Source organism: Patagioenas fasciata, chromosome 1 (assembly GCF_037038585.1).
Source record: "Patagioenas fasciata isolate bPatFas1 chromosome 1, bPatFas1.hap1, whole genome shotgun sequence".
NCBI lineage: Eukaryota > Metazoa > Chordata > Aves > Columbiformes > Columbidae > Patagioenas > Patagioenas fasciata.
Genome location: NC_092520.1, coordinates 7,816,152 through 7,842,582, shown reverse-complemented (window position 1 = coordinate 7,842,582; position 26,431 = coordinate 7,816,152). Strand labels below are relative to the sequence as shown.

Genomic DNA, 26,431 nt, shown 5'->3' with positions numbered 1-26,431 from the left:
GATCTGCAACTAATTAACATAAGCAGGACAGAGGCGTGGACTGGTCGTGGCTCTAGATTCCCATTAAATGTCACCCATGGCCAATGCCACTGTCATTTGGGCTGGAAGTTAATGTCGGGCACCTCCCTCCCACCCGTGCCTTGCTGCCTATGGAAGTTGGTATAGCTCAACTTCACCAGCTCAATGGGCTTTCTACACTTCAGGAAACAATTACGCTTGCTAAAAAAGGTATAAACGTGCTCTCTGTTTCCCCAGTATTTCCTTTACAAATAATCCATTTAGCGATTGGGCTTGTATGGCAAAAAGTGACAGAAGCTCACACCAGCTGACTTAAAAACTAATTCTTTTGCCTTCTCATTTTGACAGCACTTGATCTTTTTTAGCTTGGTTTACTAGTCTCTTCAAGCAAAGTATTAAGCCTCTCAGTCCCATCTTTTGAGGAATTTAGAGCAACAAAAATATTCAAGCAATTCCCAGACATTCGCCAGCCACAAATAAAGCAGCAGATTTCCATGATCAGAAAGAAAATCAGTTCAAGGTCTTGGCTGGGAAAAATAGCTTTTAAGAAGCCTGTGTTCACCAACACATCATAGACTTGTTGCAAAAACAGCTGCTGAGGTTACAGCTGGGATTCTTTGCAATGCAACTTGAATTCTAAAGCTCTGCTGTGAGTAGCCCTTAGCAGTAACATCCAACTGTTTGCACTCCATGGGCCTGTTTCACAGCTAGGCATTAGATTTAGATTGCAGTTTACCTTGAAAGGAATTGTGAAGAAATCAGGCTGCAGCCATGGTTTTCCACTGCTACGTACACCTCCCAGCACAGCACAACAGGGTTAGAAGCCAACAGTTGATTCCAAGCCAGCTCCCCAGTCAACAGAAAGAGACTAACCAAGTTGTCATTACATTATTTTCCTCTTGGTGACCAAAGAACCAGTAGGCATCCAGATTAAGATTCAGATTGCAGGCTCAGTTCCCAGGTTTGCAGTTAGTGGAAAATTCAATATCAGCTTTACATATGATGTAGGCCTGTGTTTTGGAGTCCCTCAGTGGTCTGTTGAAATGCCAGCTGGTCTATGTTGCAGCTTTCAGAGTGAAACAGCCTTTAGTTATAACACAACTAGTGCCTGTTTCTTCCATAGGAATATTAAACTCAAGAAAATGAAGGCACATTGTTACAAGGAATTCACTCTCAAATCTTTTTTTTTTAAATAAGCCTGACTTCCCCTATTACTTAATATGATTTTTCCACTATGCTTAGGTGAAACATTTTTGATGGCAAGAGGAGAAGTTTTTCATCCCACTAGGGCATTAAGTATACGTGAAATTACATTGAACGAGCGTACAAAGCAATTGTCAAGCACTCTGTAGGCAAACAGAAAATCTACACATGTATTAACCGAGCTGTTTCTCCCCATCTCCAGAATATCTGATAGAGGGCTAAACCATGAGGTACCACTGTAAGGCAGGAAATCAGCTCTGATATAATCAGAGCCTGTCAGCAAATCCAAAGTGCTTTATCTTATGCTTTGTAGGCCAGCGTGATAGCGCATTGCATTTTAGGGCAAGGTGATAATGACTTCTGTTTCTTTTTTTTTTTTTTTTGAAAAGCTATCTAGCAATACACACCTGTATCTAAAACTGTTCAACTACACCTCCTCAGTGTCTCTTAATTCCTGCCCCTGTGCCCCTCCCCTTATTCATAGCCCATATTACAAACCACCACGGAATTTGCAAGATGTAACAACTGAAATCTTAATAACTTCTTTTATTGCCTTATTCCTCAATTGACAGCTCCAACTGAGCTTTTCAGACAGGAGAATCTGTGTGCCGTCAGCTCATTCTGGGACTTCTTGTGACAAACTAAGCAGCTTTTAAATCCAGGTCTATATTTGGCTTGAAGAGATTCATTACCATCTCACACCCCCTATTCTGAACATAGGAAAATACACCCCAGTGACTGGTGGCAAAATAAATGCTTTCCAAAGCCTGATACCACCACCTTCACTACAAATTCACTTCTAAAACCTCCCTGCTGCAAATGAAATACCAAACGAGTGAAGAAGGTGGAAGCAGAGAGGCTTTTGAGGAATTTATCCTTAATTCTATTTGCTGTAAGCATAACAACAAACCCTAAACCAACAAAACATGACAAAGGATTTAGGTTCTAGGTTACTTTCTGAGCACAAACACCTTCCAAAACTTTTTGTAATATCACTCATGCAAGAACAGGAGTAAAAAAAATATTAGATCAGGCATTATAAGTGTCAGACTTGCTAGTTAGATTTTTTCTTCTTGTTTGAGAATGGGAAACAGCCATAAAAGGTTTACAAGGCAAAAGAAGTAATTATTTAACCATTCCACTCTCCATAAGCGCGCCTCTTTGGTCTGCACATATCTAGGTAAGCTGTAGGGAAAAAAAGGATCTGTTCTGGCATTTGTTAGACAACTACACCCAAAATATTTGTAATGGGCAGTCCCCAGTTAAGAATATGCACACATATGACTTTCAAAATAAATAATTTAATATTTGATTGGTTTAACCAATAAAGCAATAAGCTTTTCAACTGGTTGAGGGCCATACTAGAAGAATAAAGGAAACCAATGGGGTTATGCAACCTTTCTCCATCCTTGTCATCATGATACTTCATCACCAACACCTCTTCAATTCTCGCCTTTGGGGTCTCTTTCGATAGCAAGGTTTTGGGCAGGTAGAAGTAGGTAGAGACATGAGAACCAGGCAGGCTAGTTCTGTTTGTCTTCATGCACATTCTTTCATTTTATGCCTGTTCAGAAGTCTGGGTGTGTTAGGTCTACTAACAATACTCTGATTAATTAATCTCAGCTAGAGTCTTGCTTTTGGATCCTCAGAGAACTAACTGGGCTGTAGTCAGCACAAGTCTTGATGGCTATCAAGACAAACTGACATTTATTCTGAAGTCAGAAGGGAAAACAGACACATCCAGGCCCAGAGCATTAAAATGAATGAGTTACATGCTTATAGGTGTGAGGCAAGTTAATTGATTTTGGAGAGGAAGAAGTGACAGCAGGCAGCTCTGTTGCTATTGAAACATGGTCTCCACCAGAATTTGGAGTCAAAACCATGACCACAGCTTCTGTGCTGAGCAAGCGCCTGTGAAACACACTGACCAGCTTAATGCTACTAGACATGCTTTCTCTCCTATATGATGGCCACATATGTGTCATCAGACTGGCATGTTGTCCCCATAGTTCATTTAAACTATATATACATTCTGCATTGAAGCCAGAGTCCTTCATTTTTATATGCTTTTCTGCTACGTGACCTGCAGTTACACTCAGACTTATTCTCCTATTAGTAACTGCGCTGTCAAGTTTGAAATAAGCTTCATTTTACAAGTAATCCATTATAAATCATGTAATTAGATACTCCCTATGCAGACACACAGAATACGTACATGTATTTCAGCATTTCTTACTATATGGAGGCTTAATTTTATTCCATTCAGGTAATCTGTAGCAAGACTTTTGAGCTTACAGAGTACAGGATGGAGGAGTCTTTCAAGGTCTGTCAGCCTTCAGTTTTTATTAGCTTCCACTTGTTTCATTTCTATTACAGCCTCCTACTGTTTAGTTTGTCTCCCAGTCTTAAAGGATTTGCATAGAAGGTCCCCAGTGGCCTCCCCTCCCTTTTCATGCGCTATCCAAGTAAACCTGCCATGGAAAGAAAACAAAGAAAAAACACCAAACAAAGAAATCCACCACAAGGAGGGAACAGCTATCCTGTGACGACACATCGGTGGTATTAGAGTCAGCCTGGAGAGCAGTAGAGGACAACCTGAGCCTGGAGAGGAGAGGTTGCTAGAATGCATGTGCATTTGCTCACAGGTTCTGCTCAAACACAGCATTCCCCGTACTTTATAGGCTTTAAAAGTAGGCATATAGAGCTTAAAAACAGCCCTGATCAAACAGCAACCCACAGGACACGTACTGTAAGAGAGCAGAAGAGCCTGCATCATAGCTTTTCTCAAACTGTCAGCAAGGGCATATCTAATAAATTTATGCTGTGCTAAATCAGTTGTATTTTAGGATTTCAGGTGAGCTACAAATCAAGACTAATCTACTCTGAAGAGAAAGGCTCCAGTTTGGCACTCAATAACACAGCGCAGTCCCAGGTACAAATGTGATAAATTTTGCAAAGACAGTTTTTGTGCTGTAGTGAAGACCACACTTACTGAGAAGTACCCAATTTAGAGGTTAAAAAAGTCTTATTAGTATCCACTTTTTCCCTTAAGTGCATTCTTGTACCACACAAAATGAGCTTCATACACTCTGCTGTATTAGCTCTTCCAAACAAGCATCATTCACTCAAAAAATCTGCCTGCTACTAGTAGAGAAGTTAGCAATCGATACTGGGAAGAAAAGGTGTCAGCCCAGTTCCCAGTATAGTCCAACGCCATGTTCATTACCAAGGCCAGTAAGTAAGGTCTTAACCCCAGTTATTTCACCAGATTAAGATGAGAACAGTCCTGCTTTTCTTACTGGCTCGTCACAGAGTGGGCTGAGACCAACGTCGTTCGCTGTTACTTTGGTATTGTGAACCCAGCAGAAACCATAGAGGATGCAGAAAAGCTTTCTGAAGGATATATATCCACTTATTTTTTTGTCTGTCCAGTGACAAACAAAGACTTAAGCAAAAAAGGATTTCACTCAGAATAGGGTGGTCATTTTTGGGAAGGAGGGTTGGTGTTTGTTTGTTTTAAAATAAATCTCTGGAGCGCAACAAACAAATTCCCCACCAAACCCACAGTAATTCTTAGATCAGTTGGTTTTGTTAAAAAGGATAAATACTGGCACACACGTTTTGCAAGGGAATAAAACTGCTCTGTTTCCTGAACATAACTCTATTTGTTAAATCACACTTGGCACTAAGCAATGTCTGTAAGGTGGAATTATTCCAGAAGACACGAGTGTATCTTTTCCACCCAGACAGGTGTACCTTACACCCCAACAGGAATGTCTCATCTCAAGGTACTTGGATACTTGCATACCTGAGAAATCAGCAGCTGTGAGTGCCACCTGATACTTTGATTATTGCAAAATGCCTCGGAAATCCTGCCCTATTAGCACATTAAACCAAGCATTTGAGAGAAAAAAATGCCATTTTTAAACTGCTAAAGCTAATATATATATATTGGTTTTTTTAGACCAAGTTTCATTTATTTGAAAAGAGGTTGTTGCTGAATTGACATGCTGGACCTCCTCTGTCTTTGGCAACGGGAGATGTCTCTGAGCTGCTTTCATTTCATGCAACCACTACCCAAAGCCAAGTAAAGGAAGGAAGGAATGGGCAGCAGGTAGGCACTGTCTTATCCTCCAGCTCCTTTGGGGGAGTCCTCCAGGTTGTTGCCAGTTTGATGGAGTTATTTCTCCTTCAACAGACCTGCTCAGCTAGAAAGAAATCAGTCAGCTAAGGGCACAAGGAGTTTATGGGATGTCCCTGACCCGGCTGAAGACAATCTTCTAAGCACACACTCTCACATATACACTTTGACCATCAGTACGTTACACTTACTAACAATTAAGCCTGTTAAAAGTTAATCAGAAGTCCCTGGTACGACCACCAAACACACATATATGATTTCAGAACTAGTTATAAAAATAGCATGAGTTTCATTTAATTAGCAATTAATTTCCATTTCTCCTATAATATGTCTGAGCAGTGTGTGAGCACAGATGCTCTGTTTGACAAGAGGAGATACTAATATCTCACCATCTGAATTTTCAGTGAAAGAGTGCAAGTCACGTAACTCTCAGTCTCTTGTAATTAATCCATCTGCAGAGGTTTTTTTTAATCACTAAGGGAAGAATTAATTTCAGATTTAAAAGCCTTGCTCACATTGTAAGCAAACTTCTCATTGACACAAATGTATGACCTAAAAATACAATTAAATATGCTGCAAAGCAAGTTGAGGTTTTTTTTCTAATGTGTTTTCAAAGTCAGCTTCACAAGAACTGTATGTAGGCTTTATCTTCTTAGTCATACTTGCTTATTACTAGACTAATTTGAATTCACTAAGGCTTATGGATAACATCAGTACCCTGAGAAGAACCTTAGAATCACGTTACTAGAGGGGATGCTCTGACAGGATCTTAACATATCCTTACCTCTGCATTTAGGGAGCGATTGTTATTTGTGGCATCCCTTGCGCAAGCAAGCTTTGAATAAAAATTCAGTGTGGCTCAGAAGGGACGATGACCAACCTAAGAGACCTCAGTCAGACACACAAACACTATTCTGTTTACTGACCAGCCCTGACTGCAGAGCACACACAGATATACCATGCTCTTGCGTTGCCTGTAAACCACGTCTCCTCCGCATTATTTTTCCATTCATTTACAGATGCCCAAACTTTTATCATGAAATAGTGCAAATAATATATATTAAGAGGTTTATAAGAAAAAGGGGTGGAGAACTGGTAAAATGAACATTTTTGCAGAGATTTAGCTTTAAGAAGAGTCCCTAGGTATTTGTATGGCAATGAAAAAGAGTGATATTTCAGAATTATGAAGTTTTAATTGGTGCCTACTTAGCTAACTATGCAGACACTACCCAGCTGCCACAGTCATCTGAGTGGATACTGAGGACACACCTGGAAAATTTCTAGAACCTTTGGAAAAAATACACTGGAGGCAGAGAGGGAAAAATGGGTAACTTTTCAGAAACAAGGAGGTTAGCTTTGACAGCACCTCTAAGATGGCATCTTTAAACTCTTCTGTCTTCAATCAGCCCTTTAAACTCGAATTGGCACCCGTGTTCAAACCCACAGAATCATAGAATAATTTTGGTTGGAAGAGACCCTTAGGATCACAGAATCCAACCATAACCTAACCTAACTCTAGCACTAAACCATGTCCCTAAGACCACCAAGAACCTGAAGTGAACCTTCAAAATGGTTACATCTAACAGAAAAGTATTTTATGAAGATTTTAAGCATGTATTCTGGAGACTGTCATTGAATGCCATTTTCACACTACAATGGTAAGTCCAGTTTCCCCAATCCCAATATTTAGCTCACTCCAATACATTAAGTATATCCCATCCTAAGAAACAATCAAACAAGCAACAAAAAAGCCTTCCTTCTAACAGTCTACAATGTAAGGAAAACTGCCTTGAAAAGTGACTGAAGAGGATATCTATTAAAACTGACCGGAATCAAAAAAACATCTACGCTGGGGTTTCAACAGCCACACACAGAACGTTATCAGGAAGGTGAAGTGTACGTAGCACCCAGTAGAACCAGCCCGCTGAAGCTTTCTCTGTTTTTGCAATGTAACAGCAATGCATGTATTCAAGGGGTTTGGCACGCAGTGCCACCACCCAGCACACAAACACAGAATTTCCCTATCGCTTACCCTCTTTCATTTTACACAATGAGCAAACAATCCCCAGCACAGCCCACGAGAGCAATGCCAGGAGGTTCTGCGGGAAAGGGCCGAGAGCCACCGCATGGAACCCTGGCGCAAAGGCGACCACAACAGTTCTGTGTCTCAGACATGCTGGTGCCAAGGGCAGGCTGCTCCACCACACAAGAGTCACCCAGCCACAACCCAGGACTTCAGATATATTTCTGCTCCGTGTTACTGTCTCCAGAAAGGGCCTAAAACTGTGTTAACTCTGAATTACACAACTGTAAAAAGAGTTCGGGGCTACGCTGAAGCTGCTACCAGGGAATTCAGCTATGTGTGAGATTCCTGGACAGGAATGAGGACAACCAAATAAATAAGTCAGCAATATGCTGAAAAATGACTCCTAGTCTTGACAAGCTGTCACTCAGATCTTCCATTTTATGCTGTTTTTCCTCTCCTCAGTAACACTGCCATTCAGGGGCTGGCAGCAGCTCCTGGGGTAATGAAGCAAAAAGAGGTATTTCTTGCCCTAGGAATAAAAAAAGAATGCAATGGCTTTTGATTTTCTTGCATCACACCCTCTTGTCATCTGAGATTTCTTCATCACCCTTTTATCCATAAGAAGAAAATTTCAACATCCTTGTTCCTTTGGGACAGAGCTCAGCAGAGGTCAACGAAGTAGCAGGCATGTTGTTCCCAAAACAATGCTGTTCCCAAAAATATCAGCAGAGTTTTAATACAGATAATCAATATTAGGAGCTGCTAGCAGAGAAGGGACTTTATTGGGTGATTTGTAAAATTCCACTAAGATGTTGCTCAAAGAGGATTTTGTCATGTTACCAGTTTGTCCCAGGAACGTGGCACAGACACCTCTCAAAGCTCAGAATTTCTTTGATAGGGAAAAAGATCACATTAAAAGACTTCTGTTATATACACATACAAGTAACACCTTGTCAGGGTGTGATGTTTGTCTGATGACATTTAATCCCAGCTCTTGGAATCTTCCAGGTGTGCAAAGCTGCAGAATTCAAACCAAAATGTTGCATCTCCTTAGCTGAAGGTAGTGTTGTAATATATAATATACAAAAAGCAAGCTCCATATGCCACATCTATGCAGAAAAATCAGTTCCATACATAAGCTTCCAGCTTTTCAGAAGTTATAATATTCAGAAACCAGAACAGACATTTTATTGTAGAAACAAACATGTTGATTACAGGCTGCTACAACATGCAGTCCCTTGCATTTTCCACCACACCCTCTTGAACTAGAATTACGAATGGCAACAGTGAAGTTATACAGACAAAAATACTTGTCAACAGCCCTTTCAGACCACTACTGAGAGTGGGTTTTTGATTATCTGTTCCAGGAAGGGTTTCTTTCCCCAGATACTGTTTTCAAACTCACATCTACAATTACTTTCCCCTGAGTTCTTTCAGACCTGGCACTGATGTACCCATTCAAAGATGAAAGCAAGTGTTTTCATACCTACAGTAAAGAAAATGACCGTTTTGTTACAGCAAAGTCAGTTTTCTGCTTTTTGAAGTAGGAGACAAAACTATATGGTGAAAACAACTCTTCAAGTTGCTTTAAAAAAAAAAGCCTGACTACTAAAATCCTCATTCTTGAGCAGGTCACTGTCTGTATTAGCTGAAATCACTATTCCACTGCTATTTGTACTTGTTTAAACGGCTCTGTCAAAGTCAAGTCATCTGAACAACACTGCTTTCCACACATACACCTCTGTTCATGGCACTTAGCCCAGGAATTGCTCTAGGAAAATCTCCCAGCATGCAAAACACTCCAGAATAAAAAAAATCCCTCTATTTGTGAGACCACAAAGAAAAGAGGGAGCAATTTTCTGCTTTAGCCACAGATTACAAGGACTTCTCTTGGCAACGGAGCAGTGTTGGTACCTCCTCTGGACCACATCTCCAATGTTCCACGTATTTCATCACTCAGACATGTTGCTGACTGTGTCTATGCTGACTCTTCTGTTTGTTTGGGACACTAGTGATCTTGTTGAAAGAAATCCCCCCGCTTATTACACATTCGTTCATTTCACAGAGGTTTTCATACTTGCAGACCGAATCATTTTCTGAGGAAACCAAGCCAGATGTATGTCAAGCCAGGTGCGTACCGAGTGTGCTTGGCCCCTCGGGGAATTGCGAGGATCCAAATCAACAGTTAAATCTGTTGGCTAGTAATTAATTGTTTGTGTGGTAGATACGTTTCATCCAGACACTATGCTAAATCTAGTCCAGAGTAAAAAAACTCTAAACTATATATACTGTGGAATGTGGGGCCCTCAGCAATGACTGGTTTTATCTACTCCTGTGCTCTGAGTAATTCAGCATACAAGCTGGGTAGGTCTTCCCAGGACAGCCCAGGGCACTGTATCTCTTACCTGACTCTCTCTTCTTCAGCTCTTTTGAGCTCTGCATCCCGTTGCAGCACCTTCATTATTGCCTCTTGTTCCTCCTCTGTTAGGAAGCTCAGGTCGATCATCTTGTTGTGTGTGGAGTGGTTGGTAAAGTGTCCAGAAGATCTTAAATCCTGCTGAGGAGAATAGTCTTGTAGTTTACTTTAAAGGTATAGAAATATTTTTTCAGCGGGCACTGAGCAAGATGGACCAGGTCACAGTCAGTGGTCTAAAGAGCCCCAATATTGCTTTCTTGCAGTAGAGTATGCGCATGCTTCCCTAGATGAAAGATTTTTGGGAAAGTGTTGCATTCCTGCTTGCCATCACAGTTATGTCTTCTCAGCTTGTTCTCTCAGCTCTGCTTCCTACAACAACAGTTGATTGACCCAGTATATCCAGCATTTAAGGACAAACAAAATACCCCCTAAAAAAGAGACAAGGAAGAATAAGCTGTAATATGAGGGATCAGGGAAGTAGATTATGTATGCATTTTTAATTAAAAGAAACAAGTCTTTCAGTGTAATTAAACTGCTTTGTGAAGTTCAAATGGTCACTTCAAGTCAGACCTGTTTTACAGGCCTCTTGTTCAAGTTGGCCATGAAAATAATACATTCGAATATGACAACTAACCCCCTAAAAAAAAGAATCCAGTGTCATTCAAATGATACATTTTAAAGTAAGTGCATTTTAAGTTCTTCTTTAAGTCAGCAGAACAATTTGGAGGAGAGGGAAAGGTGAGGAGTGGGGAGGGGCAAATCAAGAACACGTAGCACATTCATGCATTTAACATTTAAAAAAAAGTGTAGTCACAAGTATTGACGTTTTATTTGAGAGAACACAAGAAGTCTGTGTCTATGACTATCATATACAGATAGACAAGAGCAAGATATCTCTGAAGAAAGATTCACTGCTGCCTGCGGCCCAGATTCACAGCAACGCTGCAGAGTGAGGCAGCTCAACCTGCATCTCCAGTGTTCACCTTCCGCCAGTGTAGGCTTGGATCACATCCATGAAATCTCTTCACAAGGGCTAGAAGCTGGGTTTTGTGTATTTAAAGAAAGATTCCGTAAACTCCACGAACAGAAGGAAAAAAGAAACAAAAAGAAAAAAAAGAAAAGCACAACCACTTGGGCTAAAAGTCACGAGCTCGCCATTCTGGTTTACTTTTCATTAGCACATTTCTAGGCCAGCATCTTGGGCAAGTCACCAACCACACAGAGCAAAAGAATAATCTCATGAGGGCAGCCCATTGAACTTTTGGACCCTACTCCATTCTTATCAACCTATGCCTTGCCCTCCACAACTATCTTCCCACTCCAAGTCTTCAAAGGCTCCTTTCCCCTTCCAGGAGATCAGAAAGGCAGCAGTCACCACAAGCCCTGGAGGAAAAGCCCCAAGGAAGCAGTCAAAACCCTACCAAACATAACATGTTGCAGCAGTGAGATGGGAGGCGTCTGGGAATGTGCTAAAGGAATTTATGTGCTCCAGTTCAAGACTTGGGGAGCATGTTCTCAAATTGATGCAATGATTCTTTCTGCAGGATTTAGCCTTCCGTTTCTAACAAAAATGTGTATCACTCATAAAAGCTTCTCACATGCTATTCAGAACTAAAAGTAGCAGATTTAAGAGTGTATTTCCTCAGAATCCCCCCCAAATGGAAATTCTGTAACAGACTTCTGACCAAAATGCTCTTCCCCCAAAACCACACAATACTCCTGAAAGTGTTGGGGTTGTTCAGCCTGGAAAAGAGAAGGCTCCAGGGAGATCTTATTGCAGCCTTTCAGTACTTAAAACGGGCCTATAAGAAAGATGGGAACAGCTTTTTAATAAGGCGTGTTGTCGCAGGACAAGGAGTGATGGTTTTAAACTAAAGGAGCGGAGATTCATGTGAGACATGAAGAAGAAATTTTTTACAATGAGGGCGGTGAAACCCTGTCCCAGGTCACCCAGAGAGGTGGTGGATCCCCCATCCCTGGAGACATCCCAGGCCAGGCTGGACAGGGCTCTGAGCAACCTGATCTGGGTGAAGATGTCCCTGCTCATCGCAGGGGTTGGACTGGATGAGCTGTGAAGGTCCCTTCCAACCCAAACTCTTCTATGATTCCTCACTGCAGGGTCAGATACCAGGTTTGCAAAGTCAAGTTCGTTACAGAAAACCTTTTAAACATTCTAGAAGCTTTTGTAAGCTGCTGGATGGAGTCAGAATTGCTATGCCTTTCTGACTAGTTACCTTGAGGCCAAGAGGAACGGAACCATATGAGTCATTTCCCTTTCCTTTGTACCAACCCCCACTTTGGGAAAGAAAGTCAGGGTATCTACGGACACTGTGGGCTGAAAAACAATTTAATTTACAAGATATAACTGTAACTTTTACTCACAACATTTTACCACCAATACTGTATAATTATGTCAGGAATATGATCTCATGTAGGCTAAATCACTGTCCTACAGGACATATGGAATAAATGTGAAATAACTTCTATGTAATCATCTTGAGTATGTAGAATTAGAAGCTATGTGGTAACACGAACCTTACTGCTTTATATCCAAACCAAACTGTATTTAGAATCACTAATTTAAAATACTGGTCTGTCTCCATGTTATAAGTCATGGTTCTAGAGGACTATTCACTTACAAGGTAATGCCAACTGTCAAAGACAAAAACCTCTTATTAAAAAAAATCTTCAGAGGGAAAAAAAAGAGGTGGGGAGGACACAGGTGAGGAGCCAGCTACATCTAGACTAGTCTTCTAGTGCCTCAGGGTTGCAGCACCATGGATGTAATGAGGTCAGAGAAAAAGAAATAAATAGCTTGAATATAACGTAAGCCTCAGAAGCAGCCCTGGTGACAAACTGCTGAGAGACAGAAGAGAAGCAGATATTGTTATTGGACAGGTCTCTGTTAGGCAGCTGCCATCACAACCCTTTAGGTCCATGTGTGTCTGCCTCAGGCCCTTGCAGTCTGGTGCTGCCATCGCATTGACCTAACAAGCATAAAAATCACGCAACAAGTCATTGCGCTTGCTCCCCTGGCCACAGAGTTCAACTAGAAGATTAAAACAAGATAATTGGCATTGGCACTACTCAAAGGGAAACTTCATCTCTAAAGATAATGGCACTTCTTACAGATGTGGAAGGTAGCTGCAGCGAGGTTAATGATTATCCCCCCTGCTAAAGAAAAAAAATAAATAAATTAAAAAAAAAAAAAAAAAAAGAAAAAGCCCAACCACCTTCTGCATGTGGTGATGCTTGGCTGCCATATTTATTTACTCCATGATTCTCATTGTGATTTTGTTCCATGAGGTTGATATAACAGTATCTCAAGCAACCTGCCATCTGTAACTTCCTTTATATTTAGAGAAATGACAGTTTAACAATTAGACAGTAGTAAAAAGTGCTTACTATAGAGCTACCAACAAACAATAATCCTGCATTTGTTGAGGATCTACAACAGCACTCCTTCAGCTTATGAGCAGGTATGGATATCCGCTTTAAATACCATGTGCATAGAAGCTTATGTTGCAACCACAAAATCTGGACAGCTCTGAACTGGAATTATCAAGGATTTCTTCATGTAAACCAGGCAAGTTTCTTGCCTCAGGTCAATCAAGTCTTAAAGTGTTGCAAGAATGACATCTTACCATGTCTTTGTGTTTAAAGAAGGCTGAGGGAAGAAGTGTTATATTGTCTATTAGATTAACTTCAAAATCTAAGAGAAATAGTTGGACTGCATTTACAAAACAAGGTGGAGGCTTCACTGATGTCTCACAGTATACAAATTAATAAAACTAGTGGAAGCAGAACTTCAGTCCTCCCCAAACAACAGTTTGCAAGGGATGAACACCCACACAGGCTGTGGGAGCTCACAGTAAGCTGTGCTGCTACTAAACTTCCCAGGTACCACCATTCTGCAGAGCACTTTCTGCAACTAAGGTTGCACTCCCACTATCTTTTCACTCTATGCAAGATACCACCTATCCTAGCAGGCTCTTAACCTTTTTTTTTTTCCCAGGTAGGTATCACACAATATAGTTCCACAGTTCACAAAGCTGTGTTTTGCTAATTTTAACATACTTACTATGTCTGGCTTAACTGCAGCACATTCTCTTCCCAGTTCTTCAGAGTAGAATCCTACATGAATTCTGTTCTACTGATCCATTTCCACACATCCTGTAATCAGACATACATGGTACTGTATTAGTTGGTTTTGCTCCCACACAAAGTTGTGATTTAAAGCTTCCCCAGTCCTGAGCAGAGCAGCTGAGACCCTTTAGGTTCCTTTGTAAAGCTAACAATGTGACACTTCAGTTAAGGCATGTCTGAGTCCCTGAAAAACCGGCCTCTGATCTCACTAGATAAGCAGTTGAAAGAACTAGCAATGATCAGCTGGGTTTCCCTCTCCCCTTTAATGCATATCTTCCATATAGAGCAAATTGTATCAAATTTCACTATGATAACAAGTCTATAGCCACTGGAACTACACCAGTCACAAACTGAAACCAGAGCAGTTTTTAGTCTCTGCATAAACAAGAAAACTTCTGTGTGTGGTAGACTTGGCCAACCTCATGAGACCAACTGATACAAGTGAACAGAAAGGCTGGCTTGCTGCAAAAAATTTTAAGTGCTGGTTCCAAGCACAGATGGTAAAAACTGCTGGCTTAGAGTAGAGCATCTGTTCTAAGACATAAGGCTTTAAATAAAAACTTAAAAAAACAACAACACAAAAACCACAATCCCTCCCTCAACTTCAGGTCTCTTACTACTATCACCCCAAGCTCAATGCTTTCCATTTCTTTTTTTAACATTTTTTTCCTCTTAAAAGCCCCTGTACATGCCAAAAAAAAAAAAAACTTAAGAGGTCTCAGCAGTTTGTTCAGTGCCACTGCAAGTTCAATAGCAAGTTTTCCTTTGTCAGGCAAGTTTTCAGTCCTAAATTTCAAGCAAGACTGAAAGATCCATGTCAGACTGATTAAGTCATGAAAATCGAGAGAAATACCAGGTTGACCGATTTCTGGAGAAAGACTGTCATGTGCTACAGATCAACATTTGTGAGTCTTGGGATACTTGGCATAATTTTCTTCTTAAACCTTAAATTAATGGAAATCTACCCAAAAACGTTCCCTTTCATGAATTATTTCTAATCCCTGTAATAAACAGAAATTATGTTTTATGTAACTCGTGCATGAAAGCTTCTATGCTTTGGCAATAAAAGAAACAGAAAGAAGACCCACAATCAGATTTGCCATACACACACTCTTAATCCACTTGCAACTTCCAAATGCTATAGGCCAGGCATTCATTCAATAATTTTATCTTATAAAATTGCTCAAAACCTATCAGGCCGTTATACACATCAATTCCTTTAAGTAAGCCTTTACATTTTTCCAGAACACAAATCATAACAGAAAGACAACCCTGTCCAGAAACTTGTTACCCTACAGAGAGCTCTGTTCGCCTCTCCGCTACTTTTGACCAAGTACAAAAGAGGAAGGTTAATTCAAATACTGCATCCCAAACATTATGATATATAACATTAAGAAGAAATACAATCATAGTTTAGACTTCAAAGTTTTTCTCACTGTATACATACGGGAAGCAATGAGGGAGGGACAAGAAGATATTGGAGTAGTTTGCCATGGCTGACATTAAGCTCATCAACAGGATCAGAAAACAAACAGCAAAATCCCAGAGTCAGCTGTTCCAACCAAATCAACATTTCTTTTGCATGCAGAAATCCCATAGTGTCCTAACTTTACACTGCAAAATTACTTTTCAAGTGTTCCTTGTATAGTAGGCTTAAAGCTGCTAGAGCTCTGCTCCAGAAAATGTCTTGAAGCCAATGCCTCTGACAAGAGGAAGAAGGTGACAACCAATCACAGAATCACATAATGGCTGAGGTTGGAAGGGACCTCTGGAGATCTTCCAGTCCAACCCACCTGCTAAAGCAGGTTCACCACAGCAGATCACACAGGAATGTGTCCAGGTGGGTTTGAATGTCTCCAGAGGAGACTCCACAACATCTGTGGGCAGTCTGTTCCAGGGCTTTGGCACCTCAAAGGAAAGAAGTTTCTCCTAATATTCAGATGGAACCTTCTATGTTGCTTTTGTACCCCTATTTGTGCCAAATCACCCTGCACACGTGGTTGATCAGTGACTCACCTCTATACATCATCCCATAACAGCATCTAATTACAAGTAATCTGCTGGTTCTTCCAAATGAGAGGGATTGCTTTTATGCATTCAAAAGCTACTGGTTTTCCTAACTTTATTTCTTCACCGTTACAACATATCAGTGCTAGAAACCAGGATGAGTTGGAAAGCAATAAGAAGCTGAGGAAGACAAATTAATAGAATTGTGTAATATAACAATTCACATCTGCAGAGAAACTCATTCTGTGAAGTAACTAAGTTCAGCCTACACCCATGCTCAGGAAAATAATAACCCTTTATTTTGAAGCAAAGAAGCCAAGAAGAACATTAAGAACAGTAAGAGCTTTGCAGAATTGGCCACTACCACCCTGGGAGGTGACATTAGGCAGTAACGGTACCTCTGATTATGATGCCTACAAGCTATAGCTTTGCAAGAAAAACAAATCATCACCCTCCTGAACAAATTTTATTCTCCACTGGCATTTATTCAGCACAGTCACAGGTAATTGAGCACCATCCTAGGGTCAGAGAATATAATTTTTCTATAAATACATGACAGAGAACATCTTGTTAAGGTAAATACTACTGTTGGCCCAAGCACTAGTAGTTTAAGGCAGTCATTAACATATTTGTGCAGAAGATTAGAGGACTACGGATTTCAGTTTGAGTAGTGGAGAAAGAAAAGCTATTAACTTTCAAGAGGGACTTATGTCATCATTGAAGACAGTTTTAAACTGTCTGCAACCTAAAGCAAACACAAGAAGGACTTATTTTAATTCTCAAAGGGGCAGAATGGAAGACATCGCCCAGTGAGATATGTGTATCTGTAGCCAATCCAGCTGCTCTTTCAAGAGGTGTTATCAGACATTTTCAAAATGATAACAGCTAAGTGCACATGGCATATCATATTTCCAACAGTCCCAGAGATGAACTTAAAAAACAATATTTGCCAACATGTATGTTTAGACAGTGGGAGGTAGAGAAGTTCTTATCTAGCTATTAGCTGTGGGGAGCGTTGGTGGAACAAGGACCTTTGCAGAAAAGGGGTATATCTATAAAGCAACATTGCTCTTAGAAACACATCAATGCTTCATTTTATTCCAGGAATAAATCTACATGTTTTCCTGTCCAATATTCATGACAATACAGTTAAGGGATAGTCTACTTATGTGCAATTCTAGAATGGCTCAAAACAGTCACAATGGGGAAAAAAAATTAAAATATGATACACAACAAACCTTGCTCATACTTTACTCTTCCTCAACAGTACAAGATGATCCCTGTTGGTTTTAACGGCCAAAACAGCTGCAATCTTAAAATATTCTTACTGACAGCCTTATACAATGATCTTCAGTCAGCTAGAAGAGGAAGAACTGCAACAAGAGTAATGCAAGCACTTGAGAAAAATTCCGCTTTTCTCCAGGAATATCTGCTTTGCTGGTCCACGTGGCTCCACCTGAGATTTAATTTTATTCTTGTTTGGTAAGAATTCAAGACCTCCATTGCTTTGAAGACTATACAGGCAATTGTTCTGTTCTACACAAAATTTAATCTGAACAAGGGAACAAAATGTTAGTAAGAGAAAGAAGATAAAAGTTAACAACTGAAAATTGGAAGAGAAAAAGAGTAATTTCCTTTGGTTGTAGTGTAATCCCTCTAATCACATATGGCAGCTTGCCATTTCTTTCATAGGGCTTGGATATTGGCAGCAGCGCCTAAGAATGTCAATCTCTGTACCTATATGGTATACAATAGCTAGGCAGTGGTTTCATGAGGATGCAGTGTCTGGAATAAGTGGTTTGTAAATTAAAAACTCAGAGAAACACACCAAAATGTTTCTTTTCTCTGTGATCACTGTTTGTCAGACTAACTATAGATGCCATGCCATAAGTATAAAACTACTCACAAAAAAAAAGTGAAGCAGCTTCAAAATTACAGAGATTCAAGCAAGTTGACATCAATAACATCTGCATATCTCATTATAAATTCTGAGGTTCTTCAAATCTAGTTGTATTTCCTTGCAAATCAGACCATTGGTACCTCGGTGTGGTTTAATCCCAGTAGGCACATTGTTTGAATTAATAATAGTTCATTTGCTAGAACTTCATTCTTCTACTTGCTAATTATTTTCATAAAGAATTACAATACTCAGGGTGACTTGAACTATAATAACAAAGGCAGCTCTATCCTCTAGATCTCTGAAGACAGAGCACTATTTTGTAACAATTATTCCCGGCTACCTTTACAGAGGGCCTAGACTCTTCCCTCCGAAAGCAGAAATGTGGGGGGATTACAAGACTCAAACTCAAGTTGTCTCATTCTTCATGTCAGCATCAGCATTAGACCCAAACAGGGTGAACCTTAAGAGAGTGTTTTTATGTTGTGTTTGAAAACAGATTTAAACTAAAATGTTTAAGAGAGATTGGAAGAACACCGATTACTTGGTGGGAAGTTATCTCCTGACTGTACATATGCTTATCTGACACACTTCTGCATTTAATGATCTGTGTTTAATGATAGCTCTTTCTGAACATTTTTGCAACATAATTACACAACAGATTTAAATCCTAGCAAGGAATGCCACAAGAAACAGCCAAAAGATTGCCCCTTCGCCCCCAAACCTGAAACTTACAATGAAAGTAATCGATTAATTCTTTAAAAAGGTTTTGTGAAGATGTAGATGGCTTCCTTTATTTCATTTTATGGGCAAGAAGTGCTTACCCTCTTTTTCTGGAGACTTGCCATCTTAAATGTACAGATTCAGTATGGAAGATAAAAGTGAGAAGGGTTCAAGAGCACTTCCATTCCCTTCTCACAAGCTTTTATCGCAGAGTTGAAAACATGCCTTCTCTTCCTCTCACTCCCAGTGTCTATATGTGCATGTAACCAGGAGCTGCTGAATCCCTTTCTTTCTCTTCTTTTTTGTTTTTAAGAATGGGGCAAGAGAAGAGAACACATGATAATGTAGTTTAAGGTCTGGCATTCCCTGCGTTAGGCCAATGAGCATTGTTTCTTGATGCAAGTCAAACAAAAACATCCATTATATACTAGGAAGTACTTCCCAAAAAAAAAAAAAGTGGCAAAACAAACAAAAAATTATCTAAAAAGCTAAAGTGGAAGAATTCCCCCAAGCAGACCGTGCTGTGAGTATATTTCTCCCTCATTCAGCTTAGGTTTTCCTTCACTTAGGTGTCTGCACATATGAGACATCTGAAAGGAACTTCCCCCCAAAAAAATACTGGAACAATAAGGAGTCTCTGCCTGGTTTCTGATTTTCTGTGCACTACTGGAATTTCAAAAAGGCAACTAACCCTGTATTCGGTCCTCTTTGCTTAAATAAAAAAATCCCAGATTCTGTGAGCAGTTATAGCCCCCAGTAAATCATATCTAGTTATGTACTTTGTTTTCTTCCTAGCCATATACTCACAAAGTCTTCATTGTACTTGTATGATGTTTTCTACATTAATTTCCTTGATAGGCATGGTTGAAAAGTAATGCTGTGAAATTGATAAAAATCCCTGTTAAATGTATTGTTCACGGTTTGAGCAAATTTTGGGGGTTGATACCTTCAGATACTGGTGACTTCAGGGGAAGCATCCTACCTCTACCCTGCTTCCTCACTGTTTAGCAAGTACGTAGGCACTTTTTAGCTAAGACTCTGTTCTGGAACTTGTACCACTCAACAGTGGAAGTGGGCAAAGCAATGTGACTAATTAACAAGAATTTCCTATCAGTGGCTACTGGGAAGTGACACATTTCCTTCATCTTGGTTAGATAATATTTTCTTATAAAAGCAAAGAACACTGAGCTGCAGTTTATACAGCACAGTCCCAACTCTGCTAACGCAGGCTTTCTAACAAGAGGAGTTTACTAAGGGGCTAGCAGCACTGATGCAAAGAAATTCATGTTACAAACAGCAAACATGGATTTGCATTCAAATGCTTAGTTAGACTAATGCTAACCCTGTTGAGCTGACAGCGAGATATTTTGTAGAGCAGTTTTAGTCTTGGACACTAACTGGAAGACTCTTAAATGTACAGTTGCTTAAGAAACTTCAACAAAGTTTCATTTCAAAGCCTGTCCATGTGATTTCTTCGATTATTTTTATCCCATTGTTCTGGGATAGTCAGCACCTGTTACATCCCTGCGAGTTTGAGCCCCTACTATCACTCATTTGAGTCAAGGTGATGAGCAAATTAAGCAAGGACAGCCGCTACCGCTGACAGACTGATTTTTCTCCCTATGTTTGTAAAACGAGGGATGTCTAGGTTAACAGGTTGCCCCTTTCCTGCCTCACTTTGACCTGTCTAAAGCACTGTCACTGCCAGCTGCTCAGGTGGTTGAACATTTTCTCTGCAGATTGGTGCACAATACAGCTTTGTGGTACAGGTTGAGCACAAAACTGTCAAATCGGGAGGGCAACATTTTATGTCATGTTTGTCTCCCCCAAGGGAGGCTGCTGATTTCAGCTCCAGCAGAGCAGCTTTGCCTGTAGGCCAACACAAAACTGAGATCACACAGGATACTGCAAAAGGCACTCCGGGACTCTCAGACACGATTAACTGTACCAACAGGTAGCTGTGGGAAACAAAATAATTCCTCATTCACTCTAAATCACTCTAATTTGTCACTGCAGCCCCCCTACTTTTCAGCCACCAACCTTCTTAGTGTAACTACAGCTCTATTTAACTTATTACTGTTGTAGACAAAGAGCCAATGAACAAAACAAGCCATTTGGCTGAGCTTTCTCACAAGATGACTGACTAACTACTGACCTTAGACACCAGTGAAAGTTTCTAAGGTTAAAATTACCCACTTAATAATTGATGTAATCAGAAGGCTACCAAGAAAGTTTGCGTCAGTTAATCCGGTCCTTGTTACACTGAGTCACACACCTACCTGAAACCAGGGCCTTACACAGAATCCAGTTACCAGCAGCAATCAGGTACCACAGGGAAAAGAATGTTCTTTAGGAGTCCTGCAGTCATAGAAACAATAAGCAAGCTAAAGAGAGAGGTGGGAGAAAAAGCACTTTGGGGAAGTTTCCAGATAAGTTAAAAATCAAAGTGCTTAAAAAACCAACCAAACAAACAAAAAGACAGCCTGCAGTCTGTAGGCAGAATAGTAAGAATCAGGTCTCATCTCAGTCACCAAAATTAACTTAACCTTTTCAATGAAGTTTTTATTTCAGGGTTATTGTTGTAGTGGTGTTTTTTGGTTGTTTTGTTTGTTTTTTAATAGATACATTTTTTTAAAAAGCTTACTATAGCTCCCTACGAGGAAAATCCCTCAACCCCTCACAATGATGTTTCAATGGAAAGCCCTATAATATGAATATTACATCTGATAGCAGGTTCATTCTGGCTAAGTTGAAACAAGCAAGCAGCAACGTCAGTCCTCCTTAATAGTGATATTAAATCGCAAGAATAACAGGAAGTTTATCAGCCATGAAAACTTCACTCATGAGATTGTTTGCACTGCTAGGCTGGGCTACATCACGCAAAACCCAGTTTTTTCCCTGACTGGTACCAGTTTCACTGAATACTTATGGCCAGATCCAAACAGAGCACTTGGGCACCCAAAAGGAAGGTGTGCTATGATGCAAGGAGCCTACGAGGACACGGTGATAGCTAAACCCAGTTGCAACGTGTGAGTGAGAAGCAGAGAACAATTTCTGTAGCAGGCTACAGCTGTTCTGGATGAGCCGGTGTCAAATCCCACTGCACAAGTAGGATTTGCCCTATAAATGCTGCTGAATAGCACAGGTTTGGGGAAAAGAGAACAGGAGATTGTGATTGAAATTGTTTCTCAGACACAAGTAGCAAAGTTGGGAGTTCAGAGTTTGTGAGACTGGGGCTTGGAGTATCATGCCTGTCCCTGAACAGGTATTTCGTTTTGCAGGAGTGGCTCATTCTTTCAGAGCATAGTTATGCAAGATGTTAGCTCTGTCCTGCCCAATGGCTACAGCACATACCCAGGAACAGCCAAAACCAGAGCCCCCAAAACACCTAACTCAGGAGGATTATCAAAATATACCACAATCTCTACAGGTTTCACCTGGTTCACTTTTAACCCTTCCTAGGGCTTCACTACCAAGTATTAAATCATCCATCTCACAAAATAACTATTAGTTTAAACTGAAATCACAACCTTGCAAGCAGAAACAAGAACACAGGTCTGTTTTCTCTCAGTCAGGCCAGGTCTCTTAATCTCCAGACAAGTACTCTAATCACTATGAACCAAGACAAATTTAATGACATTTCCACTAATGTAAATTATCCCAGGCTTGAAAAAAACAAACAAAACCAATCCACAACTCAAATAGTTACCTACTCATCCAATACACAGGTGGAATACAAACGACCTGCAAGTTCAGCATGGTTTAAAAAAAAAAAAAGGAAAACCGTAACAGTTTTGTGTGGGCAGGACCAGAATAGAAGGTCAAGGGTTCACTACTTCTGGTTGTTAGATTTCTACCTAGGCCTCGACACATATGTTCTGCTTACGGTGCCTCTAGTGCAGTAACACAGATTTTTGGACCTCACCCATAATTCTTCACAGCTGATGTTCTTATTTTTAATGCTATTTTTGATCGCAGAAGCCATTTAAATTCAGTAGAGAAGAAAAACATGGGGGTAGATTTTGACACCTAAAAAGCCGATGATCCATTTCCAGCCCAGGAATTCTTGAATACACTGATCTACTTCTGGAGCTGTAGTTACATGGCTGAGATTGCATAGTCTAACTGTAGTCTATCCAGCCTGTAGAGAAGTAAATCACTGTCAAGTTTATCAGTCAGAATCAGACTGATAGTAACACTGGGCAGGCAATTTCATATGGAACTTACTGATATTCAGTTTGATGCTTTCGTAGAATGAAAACATCTGGCAATGATTCTAGGATATTGTTCTGCTACTTAGTCTGCAAATAAGCATCTCCTTTGTTCTTGCCTTTATTTATTTCTATATACACATGCATTTTTATATACAGAAACAGAGACAGAAATGCAGAATCTCCTTGGCTAGGAGAGAGAAAAAAAAATTACTTTTAAAAGACTTATAATAGAGAGGAAAAGGAGTTCAGCAAGATGAAGGAAAAAATTGTTAAGATGTTCATTAATTTGTTGTATTCACACAGGATACTGAGTTGAATTCAGGTCAAAAATAGTCTGGCATTATAATTCAGATAAAGAGCTATAACATAAGAAAAGGGGAGAAGGACTATTTTCTTCCTCCTCACACATACATTATAACTCTTCCTGTTGCTGCTCTCAGTGCAAAAAATACAGTCAAGTTACATATAGCAAGGAAAACTTATACAATGAATTAAGAATCTAGCACAGCCGGTTGCTGTACCCAGGTGAATTGGAATGACTCCCTACCAAGAGAATGAAGCATGAATAAATCTGCTAAGATCACCTGTCAGTCTACACCCAAATAAGCTAAAGAACTGGAGACTGCTAATACAGCAACTGCAACATCACTGGCCTGACATACCATAAAGCAAAGTGTTCTGGCACCAGAAAACCAAACTAAGGAGCCTCCTTAAATTGACTTATGAGCAACCTAAATAAGATGACTTTAAATACAACAGGTGATGGACTTTGAACAGCAGAAGTTTACCTACAGCTTTTAGCAGTTATCTGTTAGTCACACATCCTGGATGAACACTTGCTGTGCAGAGAAACAAATTGTTTACTATGGTGCAAAACAAGTCACTACTGAACGAAGACAAAGTTCCACAGGAAAGAACCATCACTCCTAATTAAAGAAAAATAAAATTAGGCTTCCCTGCAAACAATGCTTTCTTAGTAGGTTTTTGTTTGCAGTCTGTTCTCATCACTTGGAAAGCTGATTCCTTTCTGTCATGAACACAGAAAACATCATACAAGGTAGAAAACAAGTAATTCCTTTGACTTCATCCCACTGTTTAACTTCATGGTTAAGTTTTGTTTTCTAGATGCAATGGTTAAAACATCACCTGTGCAAACACTAAAGGTTTTCTGCAAGTAATAAATTGGAGCAGTGCTTCCACGTGGGAATCTGGCAAGTATCTCCTGCAGAACAACCGGAGTTTGCTCCAGATAATATATCTGTTGATGCTCTTTATCCAGTATCACAGTATGTTTGGGATAGGAAGGGAGCTCGAAAGATGATCTAGTCCAATCCCCCTGCCAGAGCAGGAACGCCTAGGTGAGGTCGCACAGGAAGGTGTCCAGGCGGGCTTTGAATGTCTCCAGAGTAGGAGACTCCACAACTCCCCTGGGCAGCCTGGGCCAGTGCTCTGTCACCCTCACTGAGAAGAAGTTTTTTCTCAAATTTAAGTGGAACCTCTTGTGTTCCAGCTTGATCCCATTACTCCTTGTCCTATCATTGTTTGCCACCGAGAAGAGCCTGGCTCCATCCTCGTGGCACTCACCCTTTATATATTTATAAACATTAATAAGGTCACCCCTCAGTCTCCTCTTCTCCAAACTAAAGAGACCCAGTTCCCTCAGCCTTTCTTCATAAGGGAGGTGCTCCACTCCCTTCATCATCTTTGTTGCCCTATGCTGGACCCTCTTCAGCAGTTCCCTGTCCTTCTTGAACTGAGGTGCCCAGAACTGGACACAATATTCTAGATGAGGTCTCACCAGGGCGGAGTAGAGGGGAATGAGGACCTCTCTCCATCTACTGACCACCCCCCTTGTAAAATACAAATTCACCTTTCTGCCATTAATTTGGGAGGGCAATAGAGTGTTGTTTACTCTGGCCTTTGTCAGCATGGATAAACAAGGACATAAATACCTATTTCACTGAATTGTGGGAGCCTGACAGTGAAACTGATAACACATCATTCTGGGCTTCAAGAGGTGCTGGAAGGAACTTTCTTGAACAAGAGACAGGTCCAATGACAGCTTTGGAAAAATCAAGAACGTGCTTTGCAGCCAAAGCAGAGACCTGCTGCACCCGTAAGGTAGATGCAGAGTAAGCAAGATGCTTATTACTTCCTTGCCTTAAACCCACACACAAGCACACTAAAATACAGTAATTGGTAACAGTGCATAAGCATTTTCTAACATTGTAACATTACCAGTAGTATTTTATTACATACCTATGCATATTTATATAAATAACACAAGTGCCATTGGACAGAGACCTGCAGTATACTTGCCCAAACAGTGCATAGGAAAACATGTGTGAATAGTAAATCTACAAGAAAAGACCAAAGAACATAGAGTGGGCAGGAAAAATGAAACCAAAATAAATCTGCAGAACAAAGAGGGGATATTTATTTTGAAGGATTATTCTGGTTCTAGAAAAGATGCCTAGCAAAACTAGGGTAGAGTGGTACTTCCAAAAATAACGTGTAATACATCAAAGGCAAATGAGATCACCCCCTTTTCTTTCAAGGAGACAGCAAGGTGCATAAAACAATACCAATAAGCAAAGAAAGATGGTAATTTATGAAAATCACAAAATGCACACTTTTGATTCCAGTTTCTCTTGCCAGAGAGCTCTCAAGCACTTCACCTTGGAAACTGAGACCATTGAGAACTGTAGTCATGGGCACTAACTACAGGACACGAGCTCCACGGCATTGTACAGTCACAGGTTTATCACCACGTACAGATGTGATTGTTGAGAACTCTTTGGAAAATGCAGTGATAACGACTGATGGTAATTAAGAACTAACAAATGGAAATCTGTATTGTTGATGTATATCACTTTACTAAAGTGGTTTGATTCATCAGTCTTTTAAACACTCCTTCACAGAGAGCTCCAATGTAAACACACAAATATTTCATTGCAACGCTTTGATTGCTTCTTTCATCCAAGAAAATCAAGTTTCTTTTCAGAGCATCCTGTCAAGCATGTTTTAAGTCCCCTCCCTTTACACTTTTGGGAAAGTTCAGAAATACTTGTCTTGCCACTTGACAGTCTGTGCTCAGATTTAAGTCACAATGGCAACCCCACAAACAGACCTTAGGAAAGACACAACGGAGTCCATCAGACTTTAGGGCAAATTCTGCAAGTTACTCTAGAGACCGCGTGAAAGATACAATTATTTTAGTGCTTCAAAATGAAAGAGTTATTTACATGAAGGTTATTAACATCTCTCAACTGAGATCTAAGCGCCTTCTTTACATAAAGAGAGTCATTTTGTTAAAGCAGGCCTCTCCAGAGCTATGAGGCAGGTAAGTTGGTACAGTTACTCAGCTCTCACCAGAGCTCCCTGCAGCAGAACAATGATGCCCCAGCACACAGACACCCCACAGGTGGGTTCTGAGGAAAGACCCTGACAAGCTGCGCTTCTGTCCACCTAAAACCAGCGGCTGGGCGGGGGGGACACCTGTGAGCTGCCCGCCACCTCAGGAGCACACAGAATCACAGAATATCAGGGATTGGAAGGGACCTCTAAAGCTCATCCAGTCCAATCTCCCTGCCAGAGCAGGAACACCCAGATGAGGTTACACAGGAAGGTGTCCAGGTGG

The 26,431-nt window shown here is 40.4% G+C and overlaps 2 protein-coding genes across 15 annotated transcripts in view; one reads left to right on the top strand and one right to left on the bottom strand.

The window, feature by feature from the left end:
* CCDC83 (coiled-coil domain containing 83) overlaps window positions 1–26,431 on the top strand; it is a 95,601-nt gene that overhangs the window by 42,840 nt on the left and 26,330 nt on the right. The gene's annotated exons all lie outside the window — the stretch shown is intronic.
* The window catches only part of SYTL2 (synaptotagmin like 2), a 62,235-nt gene that overhangs the window by 35,024 nt on the left and 780 nt on the right, over window positions 1–26,431 (bottom strand). For 7 of the 10 annotated variants that reach the window (XM_065832990.2, XM_065833022.2, XM_065833031.2 and 4 more), the window contains exons 2-3: window positions 13,886–13,977; window positions 9,794–10,232 (exon numbers count right to left, since the gene is read on the bottom strand). In XM_065832990.2, the coding sequence (XP_065689062.2) occupies window positions 9,794–9,894 (101 nt within the window). In that variant the 5' untranslated portion in view covers window positions 9,895–10,232; window positions 13,886–13,977. The remainder of the gene's footprint in view (window positions 1–9,793; window positions 10,233–13,885; window positions 13,978–26,431) is intronic. The other 3 variants (XM_065833000.2, XM_071798410.1, XM_071798259.1) reach the window with 3 other exon arrangements.